Source organism: Podarcis cretensis (assembly GCF_951804945.1).
Source record: "Podarcis cretensis genome assembly, chromosome: 8".
NCBI classification, from domain to species: domain Eukaryota; kingdom Metazoa; phylum Chordata; class Lepidosauria; order Squamata; family Lacertidae; genus Podarcis; species Podarcis cretensis.
In genome coordinates, this window is record NC_137177.1 from 65,178,229 (window position 1) to 65,202,110 (window position 23,882).

Sequence of the window (23,882 nt, forward strand, 5' to 3'; positions counted from 1 at the left end):
TCTCTCTCTCTTCCCCCCCTTCTCTCCCAACCCTGGAGTATCTGTGCGATTGCTGGGCTGTGCAAAGGGGGGGGGGGTAGCGGAACAAAGGCAGATCGGCAGGAGGAGATCTCAGGCACACGGTTCCCCAAAATGACATCCACTGACAGCAGAGCGGGTGGCGCTTCTCCTGCCGCCAGGAGCTGTGCATTGATTTGCGCCTCTTAGCTTCAGGCTGTGCCCCACTACCAGGGTGCCTAAAACGGTCCTTTTCCAAGCCTGCTCTGGAGGTTCATCTGGAGAGGATGCTCTTGTCTGTTTCGGGGGATGTGGAGGATTGAAGGAGCAGAGCGTGGAGCTGAGGCTGGGGACCCCTGGGCAGGGGTCCTGCCATCCCTTTGAAGACTCTGCACGCTTTCCGACTTGCGCCACAAATCCCGGTAGCCTGGAGGTAGGTGCAGAGAGCCTGTGGAGGTGGACTGTGAACTGGGGGAAGAGGTTGTGCTGTTGGCTTTGAAGGCTTTTTTTTGGTGCGCATGACAGCAAGCTGTTGTGGACCGGGACTGTGCTTACTTGGTGCGCTCGCCCCGAAACAGTTAGCTTCCTGGTGGGCTTCCTTATTGGGCAGTGCAAGTTTCTAGACCTCAAGGTCGCAGAGTAGAATTTTGCGGCAGTGTACAGGCAGTGGGATTCCAGTGGGCTCCTAGGCTTTCACGTGTTAGATAATTGTGTTATTTCCACCCACGTGGATATCTGGGATGGAGGAAAGTGATCGCCGGAGGTCTTAAACGAGGCTTGTGGATGGCAAGTCAAGAGGCTTGGAGATGAAGATCTGCAACGACTAGATTTAGAAGTAAAGGCAGGGGGAGGGAGAAAGAGAATTAAGAAGTGTAATAAACTTGTGGAACTCACTAGAAGTAGCTGTGGCAGCTGTGAAAGGAAAGGATAGACCAGGCATAGGCAAACTTGGCCCTCCAGATGTTTTTGGGACTACAACTCCCATGATCCCTAGGTAACAGGACCAGTGGTCAGGGATGATGGGAATTGTAGTCCTAAAAATATTTGGAGGGCCGAGTTTGCCTATGCCTGAGATAGACTCACAGAGGAGGCATCTGCCAGTGACTCTGAGCAATGATGCGTAAGCAAGACGACCCCCCCCCCCATGTTCACCTGCAGTCTATGTCAGAGTACTGTAACAGATGCTGCAGGTAAATAACAGGGTGTTATTATTTCATTTACAATTTGACTACATTTATATCCCACCTTTCCCCTAAGGAGCTCTAGGATTCCTCATAGAATCACAGAATTGAGGAGTTGAAAGGGACCCCAAGGGACATGTAGTCCAACCCCCTGCCATGCAGGGATCTCAGCTCTTATCCCTCACATCCCATTTTCTCTTCACAACAGTCCTGTGAGGTAGGGCTTCCATACGTCTGGAATTTTCCAGACGTAGCCAGAATATGGCAGTCGGAAACAGTGTCCAGGCATATGGAGGTTGGGGCAAATTTCCTTAAAAATAGCTCAAAACCCCTTTTTTTTGAGATTTTGCAAAACAACTTCGCAAAAAGAAAAAGAAAAAGAAAAAAAGAGCTCAACTTTTGTGTCCGGGTTTTCACATTTTGAAATACGGCAACCCTAGTGAGGTAGGTTAAGCTGAGAGCGAATGATTGGCCCAAGGACACCCGCTGAGTGTGGATTTGAAGCCCGGCCTCCCAGGTCCTAGTCCAACACTCTCACTACTATGCAACGCTGCCTCAAAGCTTTTGGAGGGCACTAGGCTGGGGAAGGCTAGAACAGATTGGTGCCCAGCTAGGTCGGCTGAAGGGACGATGAGGCAGCTTCTTGCGCATCATGTCTTACGGTTTTCCAGAGTTTTCCTGCTCCACTATATCTTTCACTCCAGTTTCGGGCAAAGACCTTATTAATCTCCGCTTTTTCTTCCTTATAAAAGACTTTTTTAAAAAAACCAAAAAAACCATCCAGGTGTTAAAGGTCATAGCTAAGCCCTCCCCACAAGGGGCAGGTGAGATTATACCATTTCATTCCTTCCTTTTTGCCTACAATTGTTTGTACAATTGCCTTCCTCATTGTCATATTCCATTGGTCTGTGCTGTGCTTTGTGTGAATCTTGAGTTCTAATTAACAGGCTTTTAGGGACGTTTTGACTCTAAGTAAAAAGTAAAGCAAAGCAAAGCAAACGCAAGCATTGGACAGATTAAGATGAGTTTCTGAATGATGCATTTTGCTGCTGGATGCATTTTGCTGTTTATTGGGTATGTTTTTTGGATTTTGGTATTTTGATATTATTTTTAATTGTCATGTGTTTTTCTTTTGGTTTTATGCTTTTTTAAAAAAGTTTTTTTAATTGCTTAGGGACATTTTACTAGTGCCCAGAATATTAGATGTGTCAGGCTGCGATCCTAAACAGACTTACTATTAAACAGATATTGTATGTGTTAGGGTTCCCATCTTTTAAAAAGTGAAAACCTGGACACAGTGTTTTTGCCCAAAATTTGAAGTTCTTAAGCTGTTTTTAAGAAAATTCACCAAAATTTACACTTCTGACATGTGTTGCCATATGTCCAGACCCTAGTGTGTGTGCATTCAGAAGGTTTCGCTGACAGTCTATTTTTTAAAATTTATTATTATGAAGCACTTCCGGAAGCATACACTAATGGCTCACCTAGCACCAAGAGCCTGCCCCCCCCCCCGGCTACTTTTAAAGAAACTACCTAGCCTGATAAAGAATTCTTCCTGCTCTATTTCACGGCATTTTGTTTGGCCTCACAAAGGTTTTGTCCTAATATGGGTGCTCAAACCTGTATCATTTAAATATTTTGAAAATTTCTAAACTCTGTACATATATTAAGAAATAAGGCAGTCCCTGTCTGCAGGTCCATAGTCGAGTACCAGAGGGGTTGGGGCAAGATGCATGATGCAAAAGAAAAAAGGAATTATGGAGCAGCCTGTTTTTTGTTGGCAGATGGATTTGCCATGATGGTCTTCCTGGCAGCCCTAGGACAGCTGGCAGTTGGAGCAGAGTCTTTTTGCGGAAATAACACCGGTTACCTCATTGCAAACCATTTCCCCGCCTTACCTGTTTTCCAAACTGCTGTTGCATCTGTGCGCTTTCTAAAGCATTTTTCCACCCAAAGCCTTATGAGAAACGGTTGAGGGAGTTGAAGAAGAAGAGGGGACTGAGATGTGATATGATAGCCACCTTCAAATATCTGAAGGGCTGTCCCATGGAAGGAGGAGCAAGCTTGTTTTCTGCTGCTCCCAAAGGGCAGGACCCAAACCACTCAGTTCAAATTGCAAGAAAGTAAACACTCAGAAGAACTTTCTGAGGGCAAGGGCTGTTCAACAGTGGAATGGACTCCCTCAGAAGAGGCTGGATGGCCACCTGTCAGGAATTCTTTCACTGGGATTGCAAGGGGTTGGACTGGATGACCTTTGGGGGTCCCTTCCAACTCTTTGATTCTATGAATTTATGCATTGTCCTTCCGGAACCTCCCTGATGGTTGTGTGCCCTACGCTGCTCAACAAGCTCCGTAAATGGTTGGGACCAGAAGCTCCCTTCTTTAGTCCAGCGGTGCGGGGAAACTGCAGTCTGAGGGCCGGATTGTCTTCTGGTCAGCCTTCCAGGGTCCACATGCCGGGGAAGGGGGGGCAGAGGCAAAAATAGGCAGAGCAGCAAGTGTGAATTTTTACCTTTGCGTAGCCAGCTAGTTCTCTTTTTTTTTTTTAAATAAAATTTTATTAATTTCCAAATTTTTTAACATAAACAAAAACAACATAAAAACAAACACAAAAAATCATATTTTCTTAACCTTATTTCCATAACCCTCTTTTCCCGGACTTCCCCATACCGTTCCCTTTTTGCATCCTTAATTTTAAACCATTATTCAGCAACCCTTCTTAACCAATTAAATGTAAATTCATTCTCCTTTTCAATTCCACCCTAAAATTAAACACAATTTGCTGATGCAATTCTACGTCTTCTTTTCCCTCAGCATTTTAGCACTCCTCAATCTTATAATAGTTCTTAAGATACATCTTAAATTTCTTCCAATCTTCTTCCACAGTCTCTTTCTCTTGGTCGCGGATTCTGCCGGTCATTTCCGTAGCCAGCTAGTTCTCAGGACTCCCACATCTGTGTCCCATCCAGGCAAGCAAGAGGAATTTGTCCAAGTCCAAGGACATATTCCAGTCAGGCAAAACAACTCCAGGAGGGTGCAAGGCTTGGCCATGGAGGGGTTTGGGGAGAGCTCTGAGGGGCAAGCCAGGAGCTCTGGAGGGCCGGCCCCTGACTGATTTGTGCCTTGGAGCACAAATCTTCCGTCAACACCATCGCTGAGGTAGTAGATAGCTCAGCGAATATGTTGGCCTGGTGTGTGGCCGCTGGGCAAAAGGCAAATTCCATGCTAGGGATTATCAGGAAAGGAATTGAAAATTAAAGTGCCAATATCACAACGCCATTACACAAATCTACAGTGAGACCGTATTTGGAAGAATACTGTGTACGGTTCTGGCTGCCTCACCTCAGAATTATTGTAGAGTTGGAAAAGGTTCAGAAAAGGGCCACGGAAATTTTCAAGTGGATGGAGAGTGACTCCCCTATGAGGAAAGGTTGTGGCATTTGGGGCTTTTTAGTTTAAAGAAAAGGCGGCAACATCGCAGAAGCTTTAAAAATGATACATGGCATGGAGCAAACGGACAGGCAAACATTTATTTCCCTCACTCATAACACTAAAATTCAGACATCCAACGAAGCTGAACGTTGGAAGATTTGGCACTGATAAAGGAAAGGACTTCGTCACGCGGTGCATAAGCTGTGGAACTCACTGCCACAGGGACAGTCACCAACCTGGATGGCTTTAAAAGAGGATTGGGCAAATGCATGGAGGGAGAGGGCTGTCGATGGCTATTCGCCATAATGCCCTTGACAGTCAAAGGCAGCCATGCTTCTGAATCCCAGTTGCTCCTCTGACGTTCTTATGAGGTGAGCTTTGCTCTCAGGGTGGATCCTTTGGTAACCTGCTTTTTCATCTCCTCACAGCTGTAGCCGGTTGGCCACCCGCACCCACGCACCCCGCCATCTTGGCCTCCGCCCGTCCTCTGCCACCTCTCAGGTGCCCTGGATGGTTACCATGGAGAACGAGCAGCTGCCAGCCCCCCCTCCGACCAGCAGCGCCACGGCAGCCACGGCCACCAGCAATGGACGCCAGGCAGGGCCACAAATCTCTGTGTACGGAGGGATCCCCGATCGCCAGACCGTTCAGGTAAGTGGAAGAGGGCGGAAAGGCCCTCCTGTTCGGAGGAGCTAAGGCAGACGGGGAGAAGACGCCCCAGGCTTGAACCAGGATAATCCACTCCCTGCTTGCCTTTGTGTCTGATCCAGCTGAGAAGTTGTGCATATTGTATTGTTGTTTTATTACATTTACAGTATACCCCACCTTTTCTCCCCCGTCTCCGTTTTGCCCTTGGCATAGAAGGCGCTCCCTTTCTTCAGTCAGTCCTCACAACAACCCTGTGAGGTAGGTTAGCCTGAGAGGTCAGCAACCGGCCCCCGAGGTTGCACCCAGGGAGATTCACGGCCTATGAGTGGGGATTTGAACCCTGCTCTCCCTAGTCCAACTCACTAGCCCCACAACATTGACTCTCACTTATAGTAGATTAATACGCTGCCTTTCCCCCCATGTATCTCAAGGCAAAGCACTTGGTTGCCCCGCCCTGCCCCTTTCTTTTCATCCTGACAACAGTCCTATGAGGTAGGTTAGGCTGAGAGATAGTAACTTACCCAAGGTCCCCCAGCGAACCTTGTGGATGAGAAGGAATCTGAACCCTGGTCTCTCCTGGTTCCTAGCCCAGCGCTCTAACCACTACACCATGCTGCTGCCTCTTGCAGAAGTGGGAGCGTGTGAAAGCATAGGCAGCCTGGGCCATTTGGGGCTGTTCGAATGCAAGAACATCCCTGATGGGTCAGGGCAATAGAGTCCTTGCAGCGTGGCAACCTGACTCCCATTCGGGAGGCCTATGCAATGCCTACTTACTTTCACACACACACACACACACACACACACACACACACACACAATATCAAGGAAAATCTGGACTATTGACTCCTGTTGTCATTGTTGTCATCCTCCTTATTCTATTTATTATGATTGATTTTTAAATTGTTTTCTAAACCACTGTCTCAAGGCGATTTACCTATAAGATATTTAAGAGCAGTTAGAGACACACAAAAACAACATAATCCATTTAAAACAAGACTGATGGTAAAGACCCCTTTTTTCCAGCTGGGAAAGCTGGTCAGAACAAAAACGGCTTCAGCTGTTTCCAGAAAGTGGAGCTAGTGGGCGCCTAGGGATGCTATTCCACAGGGCAGGGGCAGCCACACTAAAAGCCCTGCTCTGAGTTATTGCAGAGTGGACTGCGGAAACTCTCCCGCAAACTGCAGTGAGCTACTGGGTGTATAAGGGATAATAAGGCGAGTTTGAACTCATTGAGCCTTTCCATGAATGAACCACCAAGAACTGCAGAATTGGCTGTGCTGTAATGTATGGAATCTGAACCGAATATTTTATTTAAAAAATATTGTGCATATTGGTGTGTTCTCTCTGGTCCTCTCGCATCAATTTTATCTGGTATCGGTGAGGCAGCATCGCCCCCTAGTGGATCTTGGAGAGCAGTTGCATGTAACCTCTTGAGTGAGTGTGTGTGTGTGTGTGTGTGTGTGTTTGTCTCTGACTTGAGAGAACAGCTGATGCTCCATGCAAAATTAATGACCGAAGGGGACTTGTGCCTTGATGACTGTCAAATGTTGGACATTTGGGAGATAACCCATCCTAAGAGGAGCCTGCTGTAGTTTTCTCCTTCATGAGCTGCTCATCTTAGCATGCCTCCTGGTTGGGAGATGGCCACCTTGGAGCAGGGACTCGTTCAGGAGTGTAATGAGCAGCCTCCTCTGAGAGCAAGTCGTTCTGCCATGTCTCTGGCTGAGCCATCTAAAAAGCAGCCGATGGGCCAAAGTTCTGCCCTGGAAGGAGGGTCACCTGCCGCGCCTCTCTCTCTCTCTCTCTCTCTCTCTCTCTCTCTCTCTCTCTCTCTTCTCTCTCTCTCTCTTTCTCTTGTTTGCTTTGTTCTCCCAGTTTTAATTTAGTTATCTGGATGTTTTGGTTGGTTGGCAACAGCTGTGGATTTTTTATTTTTTATTTTTTACCTGCCAACTGGAGGGATGCGAGTGGCGCTGTGGTCTAAACCACAGAGCCTAGGGCTTGCCAATCAGAAGGTCGGTGGTTCGAATCCCCATGACGGGGTGAGCTCCCATTGTTCGGTCCCTGCTCCTGCCCACCTATCAGTTCAAAAGCATGTCAAAGTGCAAGTACAGTGGTACCTCGGGTTACATAAGCTTCAGGTTACATACGCTTCAGGTTACAGACTCCGCTAACCCAGAAATAGTACCCCGGGTTAAGAACTTTGCTTCAGGATGAGAACAGAAATTGTGTGGCGGCAGCGCAGCAGCAGCGGGAGGTCCCATTAGCTAAAGTGGTACCTCAGGTTAAGAACAGTTTCAGGTTAAGAACAGACCTCCGGAACGAAATAAGTACTAAACCCGAGGTACCACTGTTGATAAATAGGTACCGCTTCGGCGGGAAGGTAAATGGTGTTTCCATGCGCTGCTCTGGTTCGCCAGAAGCGGCTTAGTCATGCTGGCCACATGACCCGGAAGCTGTATGCCGGCTCCCTCGGCCAATAAAGCGAGATGAGCGCCGCAACCCCAGAGTCGTCCGCGACTGGACCTAATGGTCAGGGGTCCCTTTACCTTTACCTAAAGCGCTTCCCAGCCCAAATCTACCAAGGCAGTTTGCAGTAAGATGAAATAGTAGAATCATAGACTTGGAAGGTACCCACTAGGGTCATCTAGTCCAACCCCTGCATTGCAGGAATCACAGCTAAAGAATCCCTGACAGATGGCCACCCAAACTCTGCTTAAAAACCTCCAATGAAGCAGAGTTGGTCACCTTCCAAGGCTTTTAAGTCCCCCACCCCCTTTTTAAAATAACAATAGTGGGGTTTTTTTCTTCATTTTCTGATACACAACGAGAGCCTGCTTTTTCCTTAGCTTTGAAGTTTTGGATTAAAAATCCGTTTGAGATGGTTCGTTTACAAATGAAACAACTTGGTCTTCCTGTGTGCAGCTGGGAGCAAGCAATGCCTGTCTCTCAGCCAGGATGCTGGGGAAAAGGCTTTGGATCTATGTTTAATAATGAGATTGGACTGTAGGTGTCCATTTATTCAACATCTTTGTTTGGGTTGGGTAGAACCATAATGATAGGGGGTCCCTCCAAGAACCCAGGGTGGGTCCATCTTCCCTAATACCGTTAAACAAAATACCAGGAAAATGTGTGTGTGTGTGTGTGTGTGTGTGTGTGTGTATATATATATATATATATGTATGTATATATATATATATATATATATATATATATATATATGTGTGTGTGTGTGTGTGTGTATATATATATATATATGTATGTGTGTGTGTGTGTGTGTGTGTGTATATATATATATATGTCTGTGTGTGTGTGTGTGTGTGTGTGTGTGTGTATAAAAATAAAACCCCTCCTATATAGCTGTCCCAGCCAGGAGCCTTCCTGGGTTTCAAACTATTTATTTCTCTGGTGGTTGTTTTTTTTTTAAGGATCTGATTAAATACTGTATACAATTTCATTCTTCTCCAGTTTGTGCAGTCCCAGTTTGTCTAGATACACACCTGTGTTGTTAAAGGAAAACAAATTGCAGTCTCTCTTTAAAAAATGCCCCCGTTATTTTGTTGCTGAGCAGAGATCTTCTTTGTTTCCATGCTGTGTGGGTTTGATTCCCCCCCTCTCTTGGTTTTGCTTTCATCTAAAAATGGGAATTTCCTTTGGTCAAGGCTGCTTCTGGAGGTGGGTGGGAAGCGAGCCAAGCTTCGGATTCTCCTGCATCCTTGTGAGGTGCTGAATGGAAACTTTATCCTGGGCCGCCTCTCCAGCTCCCCGCCCCCCTTGCTCGTGGGGGTCGGAGGCCAAAGGCCAAGGGTCACCTTTGTCTTCACCCAGGGAGGCGGGGATTTCCTGGAGACAGCCTCTGGAAAGCGGGGGAAATCTGGGGCCAGAGGAATTGGGGGCGTGGATGGCAGCAAGGGGGCCGGGCAGGAGAACTCCCTTCGTCCTTTGAGTATCATGTCCCCCAAAGCTGTGTGTTAGGATCTCCTTGTGCAAAGAGGCTCTTAGCTTTTGCTGCTGGGTCTGCCTGCCTCTTCACCCTCCTGGGCCACCCATCGTCCGAGGCCTCTCATCCCGGAGTCCTTGAAGAGGCCCAGCTGTCCTGGGTCTTCCCCACGGGGCGTAAGTACCCTCATTTTCTGCAAGAGCTTTCGACAGCTTCTCTGTCCAGAAGACTGCATGATTCTGGGGGGTGGAAAGGGTGGAATGGGGTCCCCTCCCTTGGCTTGGAAGCTGCCAGGGTCCTGCATTTCCCAGTGGGGGGGGGGGTGTGAGCATTGGAAGCACAAATGTGATTCCCTGCCTGCTCCAAGAGAGTTCGTTTATTTCTTTTATTGCATTTATAGGCCATTTGTTTTTGCTCAAGGAGCTCAAGGTGGCATATGTGGTGGTTTTTGCTGAAAGAGGCGGTGACTGGCCCCTGAGTGAGCTTCATGGCCAAGTGGGGATTTGAACCTTGGTCTCTCAGGTCCAAATTCTCAATTAAACCCCACAACAACGTTGTGAGGTAGGTTAGGCTAAGAGCGAGTGATTGGCCCAAGGTCATCCAGTGAGCTTCATGGCCAAGTGGGGATTTGAACCCTGGTCTCTCCCAGGTCCTATGAACAAAAGCGGTGTGTGTGTGTGTGTGTGTTCATGCCAGCCACACCATCCTATGGAACTCTCTGCCACAAGATGGTCGAGATGCTGGGAAAAGGTTCTCCCCTCAACCCTTTCTTTGCTTTTGTTGCCTTCCCAGGCTTGCAACTGGTGCAGGGAAGTAGCTCTGTGCCTTAAAAGTGAGGGGGGGGGTGAATTGGCCTTCCTATTTTAAGCTCCACGGTATCTTGCAAATGGGGAAGGGATGGAGCCCAGTGATGGAGGCCCGGCTTTGCATGTAGAAGGTCCCAGGTTCCATCCCCAACAGCATCTCCAGGTAGAGGTGGGAAAGAGTCCCTACCTGAAATCTCGGACAGCCTCTGCCAGGCAGTGTAGACAGTACTGAGCTAGAAGGACCCAACAGTTTGGCTCAGTGGAAGGCAGTGTTGTAAACAAAATCTGCCCCTTTTCCATTATGGGGTATCCAAGAGCCCATATAGAGTCCTTATGTAGGTTCCCTATTGGTAAGAGAAAATAACAGAGGCCAACCAGAGAATATTGAGAAGCAAAGCAGCTAGTAAGCCTGATCTTTATTGATCTCTTGCAACAGGGTGCTCCCCTCACACGCAGGAAAGGAGGAGGAACCCAGAACAATGGCGCGCAAGGCCTTATATAGACATTTTAAATTCCCTGCCCTGGAGCTCAAGACCACCCCTCCATACATCTTACATACATCACAGAAGGGCTGTAACCCAAGACCACCCCCACACACCTACATCACAGAAAAGGTGGTCTAAAACAGAAACTGGCCAAACTGCGGGAGGCAGTGGAAGACAGGAGGGCCTGGCGGGCTCTGGTCCATGGGGTCACGAAGAGTCGGACACGACTAAACAACAACAACAAAACAGAAATCTGAGTGACTTGTTTATCTTGTCTGACAGGCTACCTCTTTAATGGTCACTTGATTGGATTGCCTGCTTACTTGATTAGATACCATGGGGAGCCTGGCCAGTCTTTTGTAATGATAAATATTTAGTAATGATAAATACTGAGTCAGGTTACAGGCTCACCCTATTGAAACACAGACATATCCTTAGGACAGGATTTGTGAAGGAAAAGACAATGGGGAGGCTTTTCCATTTTCCTTTGACCTTGCAGAAAAAAACATTTGGTCAGTTTTTGGGATAGTTTGGGAATCAAGAATGGTTCCAGGTCGGTCTTCCTGTGCTGATCTACCGTATGTACGTGCTGGGTTGGTACACTTACGAACATTTAACATATATCTAAGACCTCAAATTCCTATCACAACAGTTTCCTATGTACTCTGCCCACCAAATCATTGTTGTATCTTGCCAGGAGAGATTGTGTTTGTGAGAATTGTAGCATTGTAGAGTTGGAAGGGAACCAAAGGGGCAACCCCTGTGTGATTCTTTCCTTGATGAGGGGTTATAAGGGTGGGAAAAGATCATGGTCCCCCAAGCCATTTATGTTGATGCTTCCAGGGGAGGAAGGTTTATTACTGTTATTGTTGCAGAGCTAAAGATCCAAGTTGTTTGTGTAGCTGTGTCTATGGCTTTCTTGCCTGCTTGCTTGTGCCTATGTTTTGTGGGGGTCACTTGTGAAGTATATCACGCACCCCCGGGGTAGGGTGGGAGGAGGTTGGGAAAGTGTGTCCTCAGCTTTGGCTGTGTTTCTGGGTTGAAATATGTCCCATTCGCACCTTTGGCTCTCTAGTTAAATTGCCGCTTGGTGCGTGTATTTTGCATTGAAAAAGCTGCTTGGCTCAGAATTCAGCATAGCGAGGGTCTTTGTTTTTGTTCTGGTTTAATTTTTGAGGCAAGTTTCTAGTCCTCTTTATGTCTGCAAAGGCTGGTTTGTAGGCGGCAGCTGCGGATATGGAGATGAAATTGCAAAAAGCCAGAAAGAGGTTTGGGATGGGATGAAGTAGCCTGTTTTATTTGCTCAATTCTGCGCCTCCCCTTATCCCATAGTGATGCCCCAAATCGGCCATGTCAGGCAGCCTCTGTAAATAGATGGAGAAGCATCCTGTTCTTACAGTGGCCAACCAGGTGCCCCAATTGGGAAGCCCACAAGCAGGACCTGAGTACAACAGTGCCCAACCCCTCCTGTGATTCACAGCAACTGAGATTCAAAAGCATTGCTGCCTCTGACCATGGAGGCAGAGCAGAGCCATTGTGGCCACGGACAACCTTCTCCATGAATTTATCCCATCCTCTTTTAAAGCCATCCAAGTTGGTGACCCTCACTGCCGCCAGTGGGAGGGCGTTTCCTAGTTTAACTACGTGCTGCATAGAGAAGTCCTGTCTTTTTACCTGTCCTGAAACTTCTGACATTCAGCTTCATTGGATGTCCACGGATTCTGGTGTGATGGGAGAGGAGAGGGAGAAAACCTTTCCCCCCTCCACTTTCTCGGTGCCCTGCATGCTCTTACACACCTATAGCATGTCCCTTCTTCCTTGGCTTTAAAGGTAAAACCTTCAAATATTGTCACCCTTTCGGGCATTGTACCCTGTGATAAGAATTTTAAGGTCTTAAAAGGTAAAGGTAAAGGTACCCCTGCCCGTACGGGCCAGTCTTGACAGACTCTAGGGTTGTGCGCTCATCTCACTCTAGAGGCCAGGAGCCAGCGCTGTCCGCAGACACTTCTGGGTCACGTGGCCAGCGTGACAAGCTGCAACTGGCGAGCCAGCGCAGCACATGGAATGCCGTTTACCTTCCCGCTAGTAAGCGGTACCGATTTATCTACTTGCACCCGAGGGTGCTTTTGAACTGCTAGGTTGGCAGGCGCTGGGACTGAGCGACGGGAGCACACCGCGCCGCGGGGATTTGAACCGCCGACCTTTCAATCGGCAAGTCCTAGGCGCTGAGGCTTTTTAACCCACAGCGCCACCCGCGTCTTAGATATATATTATCTTAGATATATATTAAATGTTCGTAAATGTACCAACCAATCACGTACATAGATCAGTACAGGAAGACTGACCTGAAACCATTTTTGATTCCCAAACTGACCAAATGTTTTCCCTGCAAGGAGGGAGGGGGGTCAGGGAGCCATCACATTGTCTGAGGAATTGAGTAATCAGCATTTTAATGGGTGACAGACTATCAGGAAAGACAATCAGGAAAGGCAATCAGATAACCCAGCAAACAGGAAAAACAACATTCAAATTTCTGTTTTAGACCATCTTTTCTGTGATGTAGGTATGTGGGGGGTGGTCTTGGGTTACACCCCTTCTGTGATGTATGTATGATGTTTCTGGGGGTGGTCTTGGACTCCAGGGCAGGCAATTTAAAATGTCTATGTAAGGACGGGCACACCGTGGTTCTGGGTTCCTCGTTCTGGGTTCCTCCTCCTCACCTGCGTGTGAGGGGAGCACCCTGTTGCAGCGGATCAATAAAGGTCAGGCTTACTAGCTGCTTTGCTTCTCAATATTCTCTGGTTGGCCTCTGTTATTTTCTTCTACCAATAAGGAACGTACGTAAGGACTCTATATGGGCTCTTGGATACCCCAAAAGGGAAAAAGGGCAGATTTTGGTTTACAACAACTCCAGAACTGTCTGCCATGCCCCTGGAGCTCCGTGGGGTGCTTGTTTTGGGTGCACATAAGTCTTTCTTTTTAAAAAAGGAAGCTTCCGAGGAACTGTTTTTTTGTTCTATTGCTTTAGCACTATTGTCCCCCCCCCCCCAGCAAGGAAGGGGCTGTGGGGAGTGCCCAGAAGGTTTGCTTAAGACTCCCTGGGGTATCCATGAATGCTGGCAGAGGGCAGAAGTGATGGATGGAGGATTTCGTTCCTTGCAGGCAGCTTGGAAATTCTCTGCAAGGTCAAAGTTCTCAAGACCCTTGCTGATGCCAGTTAACCTTTGACCTCTCCCCCCAAAAAACTGCTCCTTTCGGTGGAAGCTTGGCAGTACTATGAGGTATTTAAACTCCCATCCAAACCTTTATTCTGTCATTCTCAAGATGATAGATAGCTAGATAGCTAGATAGATAGATGAAAATATATTGGATCTGCATTATTATGACAAAATATGAACTGTTAAGAAGTATAAAAGGAAATAATAAAAATAATTAATATCATGAGTCTTGCTTATACAGGTTCAAGCCATTCCGTATATAGATATCTATATATCCACACACACACACAGAGTATATTGGCTTCATATTTTCGTAGCTGTAACAAACTTTTCTTTAGGTTGGTGGTACTCTTAATTTTATTAACAGGAGTGAATATCCCACCCTTTCTATTTTATAGAGCAAGTGTGAGGATTCCAGTCTCTTTGCAAATTTTGTAGTTTCAAGTGTCTCGATTTATTTATCAGCTCAGTAAATAGGTCTCCCTCCAGTGTGAATATCCTTGTTTTTATATTCTGCTGATGTGTGTCAGTGAGAAGGTTGCTGTTTTCTGTTGTACTCATTGATTACTCATTGATTACTCGTTGATTACTCGTTGATGTACTCGTTGATTACCCTTTTAAATGTGAATTTCAAACTTGCTTAGGGTTTTGTTGTTGTTCTGCAGTTTTAATGTTTTGATGATTTGCACTTCTCGGTGAGATCCTACTGTGCTGTCTTGCTTGTGGAGCAAACTTCCTGCTTGTGCAAACAGGGTGTCTCCTATTTCTTCTGCCCCCCCCAACCCCCTGGAGAGTTTTGGAACCCATCAGATTTGTGGGCTCAACGCTGGAGCTCGCCTTAAATGTTCTAATGCCCTCCTGGATCTTGGTGGTTTTTTAGAGTGTGTGTGTGTAGATTTTCATTAATGTAACATCAACATTGCAAAAAATACAAACAAAAAAACCCAAATGTTACAAAACGTAATACAGGAGCAATACAGAGGTTGCGTTTTCCAAGTAAAGGTAGAGCAGATAATGGAGATAGATAAAAGCAGAAAAACACACCAGGAAAGCCAAATTTCACTATTTGGTTGTATTTGGCACGTAAGAAATGGAATTCCACAAAACAGTGCAGAGATTTCTGAGGTTTTCCTCATTCTTAGAAGCACATAACTTGACAGTTCTTTTCTCTGCAGTAATCTGAGTCCACATATTCTTGGGCGGCAATATGAGGTCTAAGTTTTCTTTCTGGGGCAAATTTGTTTTCATACTTTTTGTTTTGTAATTTTATACTGAATGAGTGTGTGTGTGTGTGTGTGTGTGCACGCATAATAATTCTTAAGCATCCTCCACATAAATCTCTTCTGAGCATAAAAGTGCCTCCAGCTTTTAGCTTGTAGGGCCAGGGGGTGGGATTTGTGCCCCCCCCAACCCAATGTGTGACAGTGAGAAGGGCCACAGAAAGATGGGATGCATCTCTCCTCTTCTTCCACCATGTGGCAAATTGCTTTGAATGTAGATTACATGCTGCTTTCACGCCTGGTGTGGTAATGCTTTCCTGGGGCTTGAATTTCCCAGACTCTATTCACCCCCCTTATTTTTTCTGTGGGGGTGGGAAACCGTTTTGCCCACAGCTGCCTTTGCACTTAACTCCCCATCCCACATGGTGTGCACACAGCCTTTCGGGGAGGGTCCCTTAGCTCAGTGGAGTTGCACACTTTCCCCACCCTGGAGTCATTTTCGGTTCTAAAAGGATCTTGGGTTGCTGGGCTGGGAAAGATTTCTGCCTGTCTCTCTGCCTGGGACCCTGGAGAGAGCAGCTGTCTGTCAGGGTGGCCACAATGCTCAGATAGACCAATGGTGTGACTCAATATGCCATGGTTATTATGATATTTAAAACCCGCCTTTTGCCAGCTGCAGGAACCCCCTCCCAAACACATTTAAAAGGCTGTAGATCAGAATGCAGAACCAGCGAGATTAACAGCAAAAAGATTATAGAGACCAAAATGGGGGAAAATTCATCGAGGACGGGAGACCTTTTACTGAATATTCAAAGAGTTACTAAGTGAGATGAAAACATGAGCAGGACTCGAAATACGAGTGGCAGCATTCATTATTAAGATACATAGGTTAAAATGGATGTATGGAATAGTGTATGGGAAATATACAGCATTCAAGGGTGATATGAAAACCATGGAAGGGGAGGACTGGAAGTGAATGGATAAAGTAAATTTAGGTCTATGTTAAAAATTTGCAAAGCTGCTTTTTTTTTGGGGGGGGGGGTGAAAAATAAGATTATAAATAAATAAATATAAGGTCAAAATCAGCCAAAAATCCTTCTTCCTAGGGAACTTTGGGAATTGTATCTTCAAGTGGGTCTCCTAACAACGCTCAGCACCCTTAACAAACTCCAGCTCCCAGAATCCTCTGGGGGAAGAAGCCATGACTTTTGAAGTGTCTTCATAGTTCTTTAATCTTAAGGTGTGAATGTGACCTGTTTCCCCTTCACACACACCCAGAGGCGGGGCAGCGGTTAACCCTTTCCCTTCCCAGCTGCAGCCATGATAAAGAATTCCTCTTGTTTGGGTCTTTGCCTCTCAGCTTGTTCACTACCTGCTGTCCTTCTCCCGGCAGGTGATCCAGCAGGCCTTGCACCGCCAGCCCAACACAGCCGCACAATACCTGCAGCAGATGTATGCCGCCCAGCAGCAGCACCTCATGCTCCAGACGGCAGCCCTGCAGCAGCAGCACCTCAGCAGCACCCAGCTCCAGAGCTTGGCTGCCGTCCAGCAGGTAGGCCTTTGGGGCCGGTGGGAGAGGGCTGGAGGGAGTCCTGCTCCAAGTGGAATCCTCTGGGCAGGGAAGGTGGTCGTTTTGTTCTATTGCTTGAGCCAGGATGTTGTTTATTGATTATAGCTCGGCTTTTAATGCCATCCTTCCGGACATCCTCATTAAAAAAGCTGACTGATATGAACCTTTCTCCTACCATCTGTGACTGGATTAAAGACTTTCTGATAGATTGGACACAAACAGTGAGGATTGGACATGTGACATCTAATTCCTTAAAAATCAGCACTGGCACACCACAGGAATGTGTGCTCAGTCCCTAGCTGTATTCATTGTATACATACGATTGTGCATCATCTGACCCGTCTACTGCAATTATTAAGTTTGCGGATGACACCACCATAATGGGTTTAATAACAGGTGGAGATGAATCAGTGTATAGAGGAGAGGTCCAAAAAAATATCTACATGGTGCCTAGGGAACAACTTGCACCTAAATATCAGCAAGACAAAGGAGATGGCGTTGGACTTTCAGTGAAAGAGAGGAGAACTAGCCCCGCTGTACATCGGGGAGGGCTGTGTGGAGAGAGTCTCTTCCCTTAAATTCCTAGGAGCTTATCTCAGTGAAGACCTTACTTGGAAAATCAATACAACCCAGGTGGTTAAGGAAGCCCAACAGAGACTCCATCTCAGAGTATTGCGAAAGAACGATGTCAATCAACATTTGATGATCTCCTTCTACCAGTCCATAATAGAAAGTGACCTTTCATAATGCATCACGGTGTGGTACGCTGGTTTGATATCAACTGATAGGCAGTGCCTACAGAGGGTGGTGAATACAGCACAAGATATTATGGGCTGTCCTGTGAATCCACTGGATGACATTGCGGAAGAACGTTGTCTCAGGAGAGTGAGGAGGAAAATTCTCAGGGATGATTCACACCCTGGCCGGCCCTCGGGCAGAAGATATAGAAGCATGATTAGTCACACCAACAGGGTAAAGATAATAACAGAGCAACTGACTTTTGGGTTTGGTGGGTGTGCGTCAGTAAATGAGGGGAATTAAGACTAAGAGAGCTGAGTGGGGGGTGCACGTGTAATCTCACTGTATACAAGTTGTACAAGTGACAATAAAGTATTTCAACTGTTAAATGCATAATAATTAAATTAACCAGGCGTTGGGCTAGACAACCCTTGGGGTCCAATTCCAGCTCTACAATTCTATGATTGATTACATAATAGCAAAGGGCCCCTCCAGACTGGCGAGCTGTTTTTCTTTCAGCATGTAATGGACATCAGGAAGTCGCCTTTGTTTGGTTTTTTTTATCTTCACGAGATTTTAAAAAATCGTCATCTTATCAACTGGCATTGATACAGGTGCCACATAGGGTTCTGCATTTGTAAGAAATCTATCTCTTAGTGTGTTGGCGCCCACACTTTGGAACTCCATGCCTATTGACCCCAGGCAGGTGCCTTTGCCATCCTCTTTTATGTACCTGCAAAAAAACATTTTTGTTTCGCCAAGCCTGTTCAGGTATATAGAAGCTGACATGTGCTTTAATCTATTTTTTAGTTTATCTTTGATTTTAACCATTCTTTGAATTTATTACATATCTGTTTTCGAGGTTGGTTTTGTTTATAATTTGATTGTTTCATACTTTCTGTGAACTGCTTTGTGGTTCTTACGATTGAGCAGCATATATGAAATGGAAACAAATAACTTTTTTAAATGCAAGAATAGTACATGAGCAGTGGATCATTTATACTGGGTCGTTCACACGTCTGCATTGCCGTTCTTATTAATATTATTAATGATAAGAATAGTGATTTCATTTGTCAGCTCCTTTGTGCAACAAAAGGTCTCAAGGCGCATTGGCAAAATAAGGTACAACATGCCATTTATGTTCATTAAGATTTTTTAAAATTTCCTTTTATAATGTCTCCAAAACTGACACAAACAGGAGGGGAGAGGGCTCTTGCAGATTTCACATTGGGGCATCTGTTGGTTCAGGATCCTGGACTAGATGTGCCCCCTTTGGTCTGATCCAGCAAGCTCTCTTCTTACATTCTGACCCTGGGAAGGTCCCAGGTTCAAGCCTTGGTATAGGGCTGGGAATGCCCCACACCAGAAAGCCTGGAGAGCCTCTGCCGACCGGTGAAGTAAATGGGCAAATGTTCTTATCATAGAGTCATCTAGTCCAACTCCTCCCCCCACATTGCAGGAATCACGGCAATATGGATTCAGTATGTCTGATTTCTGCTTAATTCCTCCTCTGCTTGCCCTTCCAGGCAAGCCTGGCAGCCAACAGGCAGAATACCTCGTCCAGCAACAATGGGCCCACGCAGACCCCGCCTCAGCAGTCCACGGTAAGCCTTGAGTCTGTCCCTCTCTCTGCAGGGCTGCTGTGGGGTTTCTGTTGCCCCACAGAGCCAGAGCATCTTGGGGCCTGATGCTCTCCACTTTTGCTGGTGCAGATGGGTCTGTCCCCATCTCCTCCTCCATGCCGTTGTCCAGATTCACTGCACCACTTTCTGTCTTCCCTCTCCTCCCCACCCAATCCCAGATAAACCTGGCGACGTCCCCAGCTGCCGCCCAGCTGATCAACCGGGCCCAGGGCGTGAACTCGGCGGCCGCCTCTGGCATAGCTCAGCAAGCCGTACTCCTGGGCAACGCCAGCAGCCCCACCCTGACCGCCAGCCAGGCCCAGATGTACCTGCGGGCTCAGATGGTAAGTTGGCAGAGCATCTTGAATCCCCTGTTTGTGCCAGCTGGGTACCTCCAGGGGAGCTGACAGCCTATTGGGAGATGGTGTGTGCCTTACTGGTACATCTGGGGAGACTCTGGGAAGGGAACAGCATCCTGGAGGTGCTGAAACAACCTTACCCTTTTGGGTACTACCCTGACTGTTCTTCTGCTCATTCTACACCAGCCTGGGCGTTTTATTTTTTTATTTAATAGAATTACACACCACCTGTCTGTTGAAAAGAGAAATACCCTCAAAAGCTATTTACAATGAGAATTTTAAAAAAAGAAGAAAATGATCAGTAGAAAACATTTCTTTAAAATGTTCAAAAGATAAAAGCAACAATAAACTAAAAACAGATTAAACCTCACATCCACATTCCTGGGGAGGATTGCTGAAACAAAATTGTTTTTAGTAGACGCTGGATAGAGTACAATGAAGGTGCCTGGCTGACATCAATAGATAGGGAGTTCCAGAGGGTAGGGTCTGCCTCTCTAAAATATGGCTTCCTTAACAAATGTGGGTATTACGGGGTACATGTAACAGTGCCAGCACCGCAGGAGTAAGGCAACCTCACACGTAAACTGGTCCCAGGTTAAGGGCTTTATATACTAATACAGTGGTACCTCGGGTTACAGACGCTTCAGGTTACATACGCTTCAGATTACAGGCTCCACTAAGCCCGAAATATTACCTCAGGTTAAGAACTTTGCTTCAGGACGAGAACAGAAATTGTGCTCCAGTGGCGCAGCGGCAGCGGGAGGCCCTATTAGCTAAAGTGGTGCTTCAGGTTAAGAACAGTTTCAGGTTAAGAACGGATCTTCAGAATGAATTAAGTTCTTAACCTAAGGTACCACTGTATGGAATCATGGAATGGCAGAGTTGGAGAGGATGCCAAGGGTTATCCTGTCCAAGCTGCTGCACTGCAGGACATTGAAGATATCAAGTAAAGAAATAAATGATGGTCGTGATTATGTTTTGATGCAGAATTGTGTCTTTGAAACGCCTCCCCCTCCCCCTTCTTGTCCTTGACCGTCTCCAGGTGTAAAGTCTTCCCCCTCACTTTCTTCACCAAGTCGGAGGTGCAGATCCACTCCAAGTCCCACACAGAGGCCAAGCCCCACAAGTGCCCCCACTGCTCCAAGTCCTTTGCCAACGCCTCCTACCTGGCGCAGCATTTGTGCATCCACCTGGGCGTCAAGCCCTATCACTGCTCCTACTGTGAGAAATCCTCAGGTTACAAAAACTTCGGGTTACAGACTCTGCTAACCTGGAAGTAGTACCTTGGGTTAAGAACTTTACCTCAGGATGAAAACAGAAATCATGCACTGGCGGCGTGGTGGCAGCGGGAGGCCCCATTAGCTAAAGTGGTACCTCAGATTAAGAACAGTTTCAGGTTAAGAACGGACCTCTGGAATGGATTAAGTTCATAACCAGAGGTACCACCGTAGTAACACCTTGAACTTTGCCTGGTAGCAAATCGGCAACCAGTGTAGATTTCTGAGTGTGGTTGTTATATTCTGAGAAGGCCTCACTCCTGTCAGCAACCATGTTGCAGCATTCTGCACTAAATGCCGCTTCCAGATCTAGCACAAAAGAAGGCCCACATTGTGTGCAATGCAGTGATTCAGGTTTTCCTGCAGTTTTGATGTGGTGGTGGTATGGAGAAGGTGGTGGAGGGCGTCGGAATTGGTTCCGAGTCTCTCTAGAGCATGGTTTTGCAGTGAGGCCCATTCAGAAGTTCCCATGCACAGTGGCTTCCTTCATGTGGCAGTTTATTCCATTTTCCCAACTTTCCCCTAACAGTTAATTTCTGTGATACATATGAGCTTTCACATAAGGGCAAGTTTAGCTCTTATTTCAGTGTAATTTGCTTCGGGGGGGGGGGGGGGACGGGACAATTTGCAAATAACACAGAAATGAGTGCTAAGCTTGCTTTGTATTTGTTACGGTAAAATCTGGGTGCGAGGCTGCTCTGCCACCCAGCTCGTCGGACTAAGTCCGCGGGTCCCTGCGGAGGAAAATGAGCTCAGCCAGAGACAGGAGCAAGCTGCAGAAGATCCAAGTTTATTGCGCAACAGGTTCAAGGCGAGATTGAACAGCGAGAAAGGGGTGACATGAACTTTTGAAACTTCCCTCCATGTCCCAGAATACAGTGCAAAATACATCCCAGTTACATCATGAATACATTAAGAAGAGGTTGGGTTACACAGGATTAACATATGGAGGAGGGAGGGGGGAATATGCAGAGCTGGAGATATGCACAGATAAGCACAGTACAGGTGAGGAGAAGACAATGGTCCATGGAGGAAAGGCTTGGCAGAGTGATTTGACAGGATTAGGGTCTTGACACCTTGCTTGAGGGATTATGGAGGACAGGGGAGGTGTCATGGAGTCCTAGAGAAATTGAGCAAATTGGCACGTTGAGTTTCTATGAATTTTATAGATTTTAGTCCCTTTTGACATTGACAATTGGAAATAAATGGATATGTTGTAGCGAAGAAGAAGGTGAAGAAGACATGCCCCCCCTTCCGTATCAGTATTCCACCATATTTCCTGAAGTGGCTCAGATATAATGCAGAAATTAACAGTTGGGAAAATGCTCTTAAAATGGAATAAACTGTGGTTTGAATTTGGACAGTGGGCCTCTATTTTTGGATGTGGAACATGCACACACTAGGTTTTTTTTAACCTAGTCAGTACACTCCAATTCTGGCATATTTTTTAAAAAAAATATGGTCACACTTTGGTAATGGTCAAAATTATGACCTCTCTAGTTACCCTTGCAAATGTGTTGCCTTGTGAAGTGTTGCAGTATATGCTTTACTCTTCCCCTTACAGTCTGCTCCAGGAGAAATTACCCCCTCCTGTGTCTTACTGAAGCAGCTAATAGCCTTTTGCTGTTTTTGCTTCCTTTCCTGGGTGAGGTGGCATCTTGGTTTGTTAACTTAAGAAACACTGCACATCCCAAATGCACAACTAAGGTGGTCTGTGAAAAATCTGTTTCTGATTTTAAGCTCCATTGTATCACCTTCCTGGAAAAATATAAGAAATAAGCATATGCGTTTTTAATCCCTATTCTTCATTTCTGTTGATCCGTTTGGTGTAACTTTGGAAAGAGTGTTCCAAAGTTCAGAGGCAACCACTTTATTTATACATGATATGAAAGTATATACCGCTATGCACAAAAAATATTCGTGGAGTAGTACCTAAAAACCATGCAGTAAGAGCCATAATAAAAAGTTAACATCGGAAATCAGCTGTTATGGAAAGATGTATTCTTAACTGCCTGCATAGACCTGATGGAATAGAAAAGTATTCACCAGGCGTTTACAAGTTGAAGCAGAAGGCGCTTGCTGAATCTCCGGTGGCAGGCTGTTCCATAGGACTGGGCTGGCGACACTAAAGGCTTGGTTTCTCATGGTTGTCAAACAAGCTTTGCGAAATCAGGAAATAGCCAACAATGCTCCAGCAGATGATCTTGGTGATCTAGCTGGGACAGAAGGTTTCGGGTGATCCCTAAGGTACCCTGGACCTAAGGGCTTTGTAAATTAAGACAAGGACCTTGAACCTGGCTCAGAAGTGGACAGGCAGCCAGTGCAGATGCTTCAACAGTGGTGCCATGTGTTGCTGGCTAGATGCCCCCATCAGCAATCTGCACCAGCTGGAGCTTCTGAACCCAAGCCCAAGGGCAGCCCCACATAGAGTGCATTGCAGTAATCTAGCATCAAAGCCCCCAACGCATGGAGTCCTTGAGCATGCTCCTTGGTGCATCCCTCCCCTCCGTCCCGCATGGTTGTGGTTTCCTGGGGCTGCTCCACCCCCCCAGCTCCCCCCCACGCTATGATCTCTCTGCTGGGACGGCAACAGGTGATGTATAAGGGGACCCGTTTCCTGTGATTTCCAGGCTCAGCAGAGTAACCTTGTGCAAGTAGCTAGGAGCCTAGGCCGTGCTCTCCCTCTCTCCCCGCAGCTCATCTTCACGCCCACGGCCACGGTTGCTGCGGTGCAGCCCGAGGGGGCCACCACCACCCAGCCATCCACCACCACAGCTCAGGTAAGAACCAGGAGGGTGAGGGTCTGGGTGTGTCTCTGCGGTTTTAGCAGGGAGAAAGAAGGGCAGGGAAGCCGCAGCTCACTGTTTTAAGGCGCATGATTTGCAGGCACAAGATCTCAGGTTCAACCCCCAGCTTCTGGAAGACCCCTCCCCTCCAGGTGCAAAACCTTGGGGCACTGCTGCCAGTTGGTATAGACAGTACTGTAGGCTCTGTGGGTGTACCAGGCTTCTGCAGCTGAGCTCTTTTCGTCTCCCATCTTGTTGCAGGTACAAAACTCATCTCTCCGCACCCAGCAGGCAGCCGCTCAGGGGCTGGCTCCCTCTCTGAGCCAGCAGCTCCCCACATTGGCCATGAAGCCCACCCCGAGCAACAGCAGCCACTCCACCTCCTCTCCAGCTTCTCAGGGCAAGACGGCTGGGCAGGCTCCCGGTGGCAAGGCGGGCGTCTCTGAACATGCCCCGGAGCATCTTCGGAAAGGAGAGGGGGGTGGCGGAGGTGGCAGCAGCAGCAGCAGCGGGGGAGCTGGGAATCTGGATGGGCGGGGCGGCTCCACAAACCGGACGGTGACCTCCTCCACGACTCACCCGCTCATTGCCCCAGGTGAGGCA

The 23,882-nt window shown here is 47.0% G+C and overlaps 1 protein-coding gene across 4 annotated transcripts in view; it reads left to right on the forward strand.

Moving 5' to 3' along the window:
• The window catches only part of PHC2 (polyhomeotic homolog 2), a 61,079-nt gene that overhangs the window by 11,938 nt on the left and 25,259 nt on the right, over positions 1-23,882 (forward strand). For 2 of the 4 annotated variants that reach the window (XM_079986861.1, XM_079986863.1), the window contains exons 2-7: positions 5,039-5,261; positions 16,321-16,479; positions 18,762-18,839; positions 19,037-19,201; positions 23,124-23,273; positions 23,541-23,874. In XM_079986861.1, the coding sequence (XP_079842987.1) occupies positions 5,039-5,261; positions 16,321-16,479; positions 18,762-18,839; positions 19,037-19,201; positions 23,124-23,273; positions 23,541-23,874 (1,109 nt within the window). Of the gene's footprint in view, positions 1-5,038; positions 5,262-9,244; positions 9,375-16,320; positions 16,480-18,761; positions 18,840-19,036; positions 19,202-23,123; positions 23,274-23,540; positions 23,875-23,882 lie in introns of those variants that run through there. The other 2 variants (XM_079986862.1, XM_079986864.1) reach the window with 2 other exon arrangements.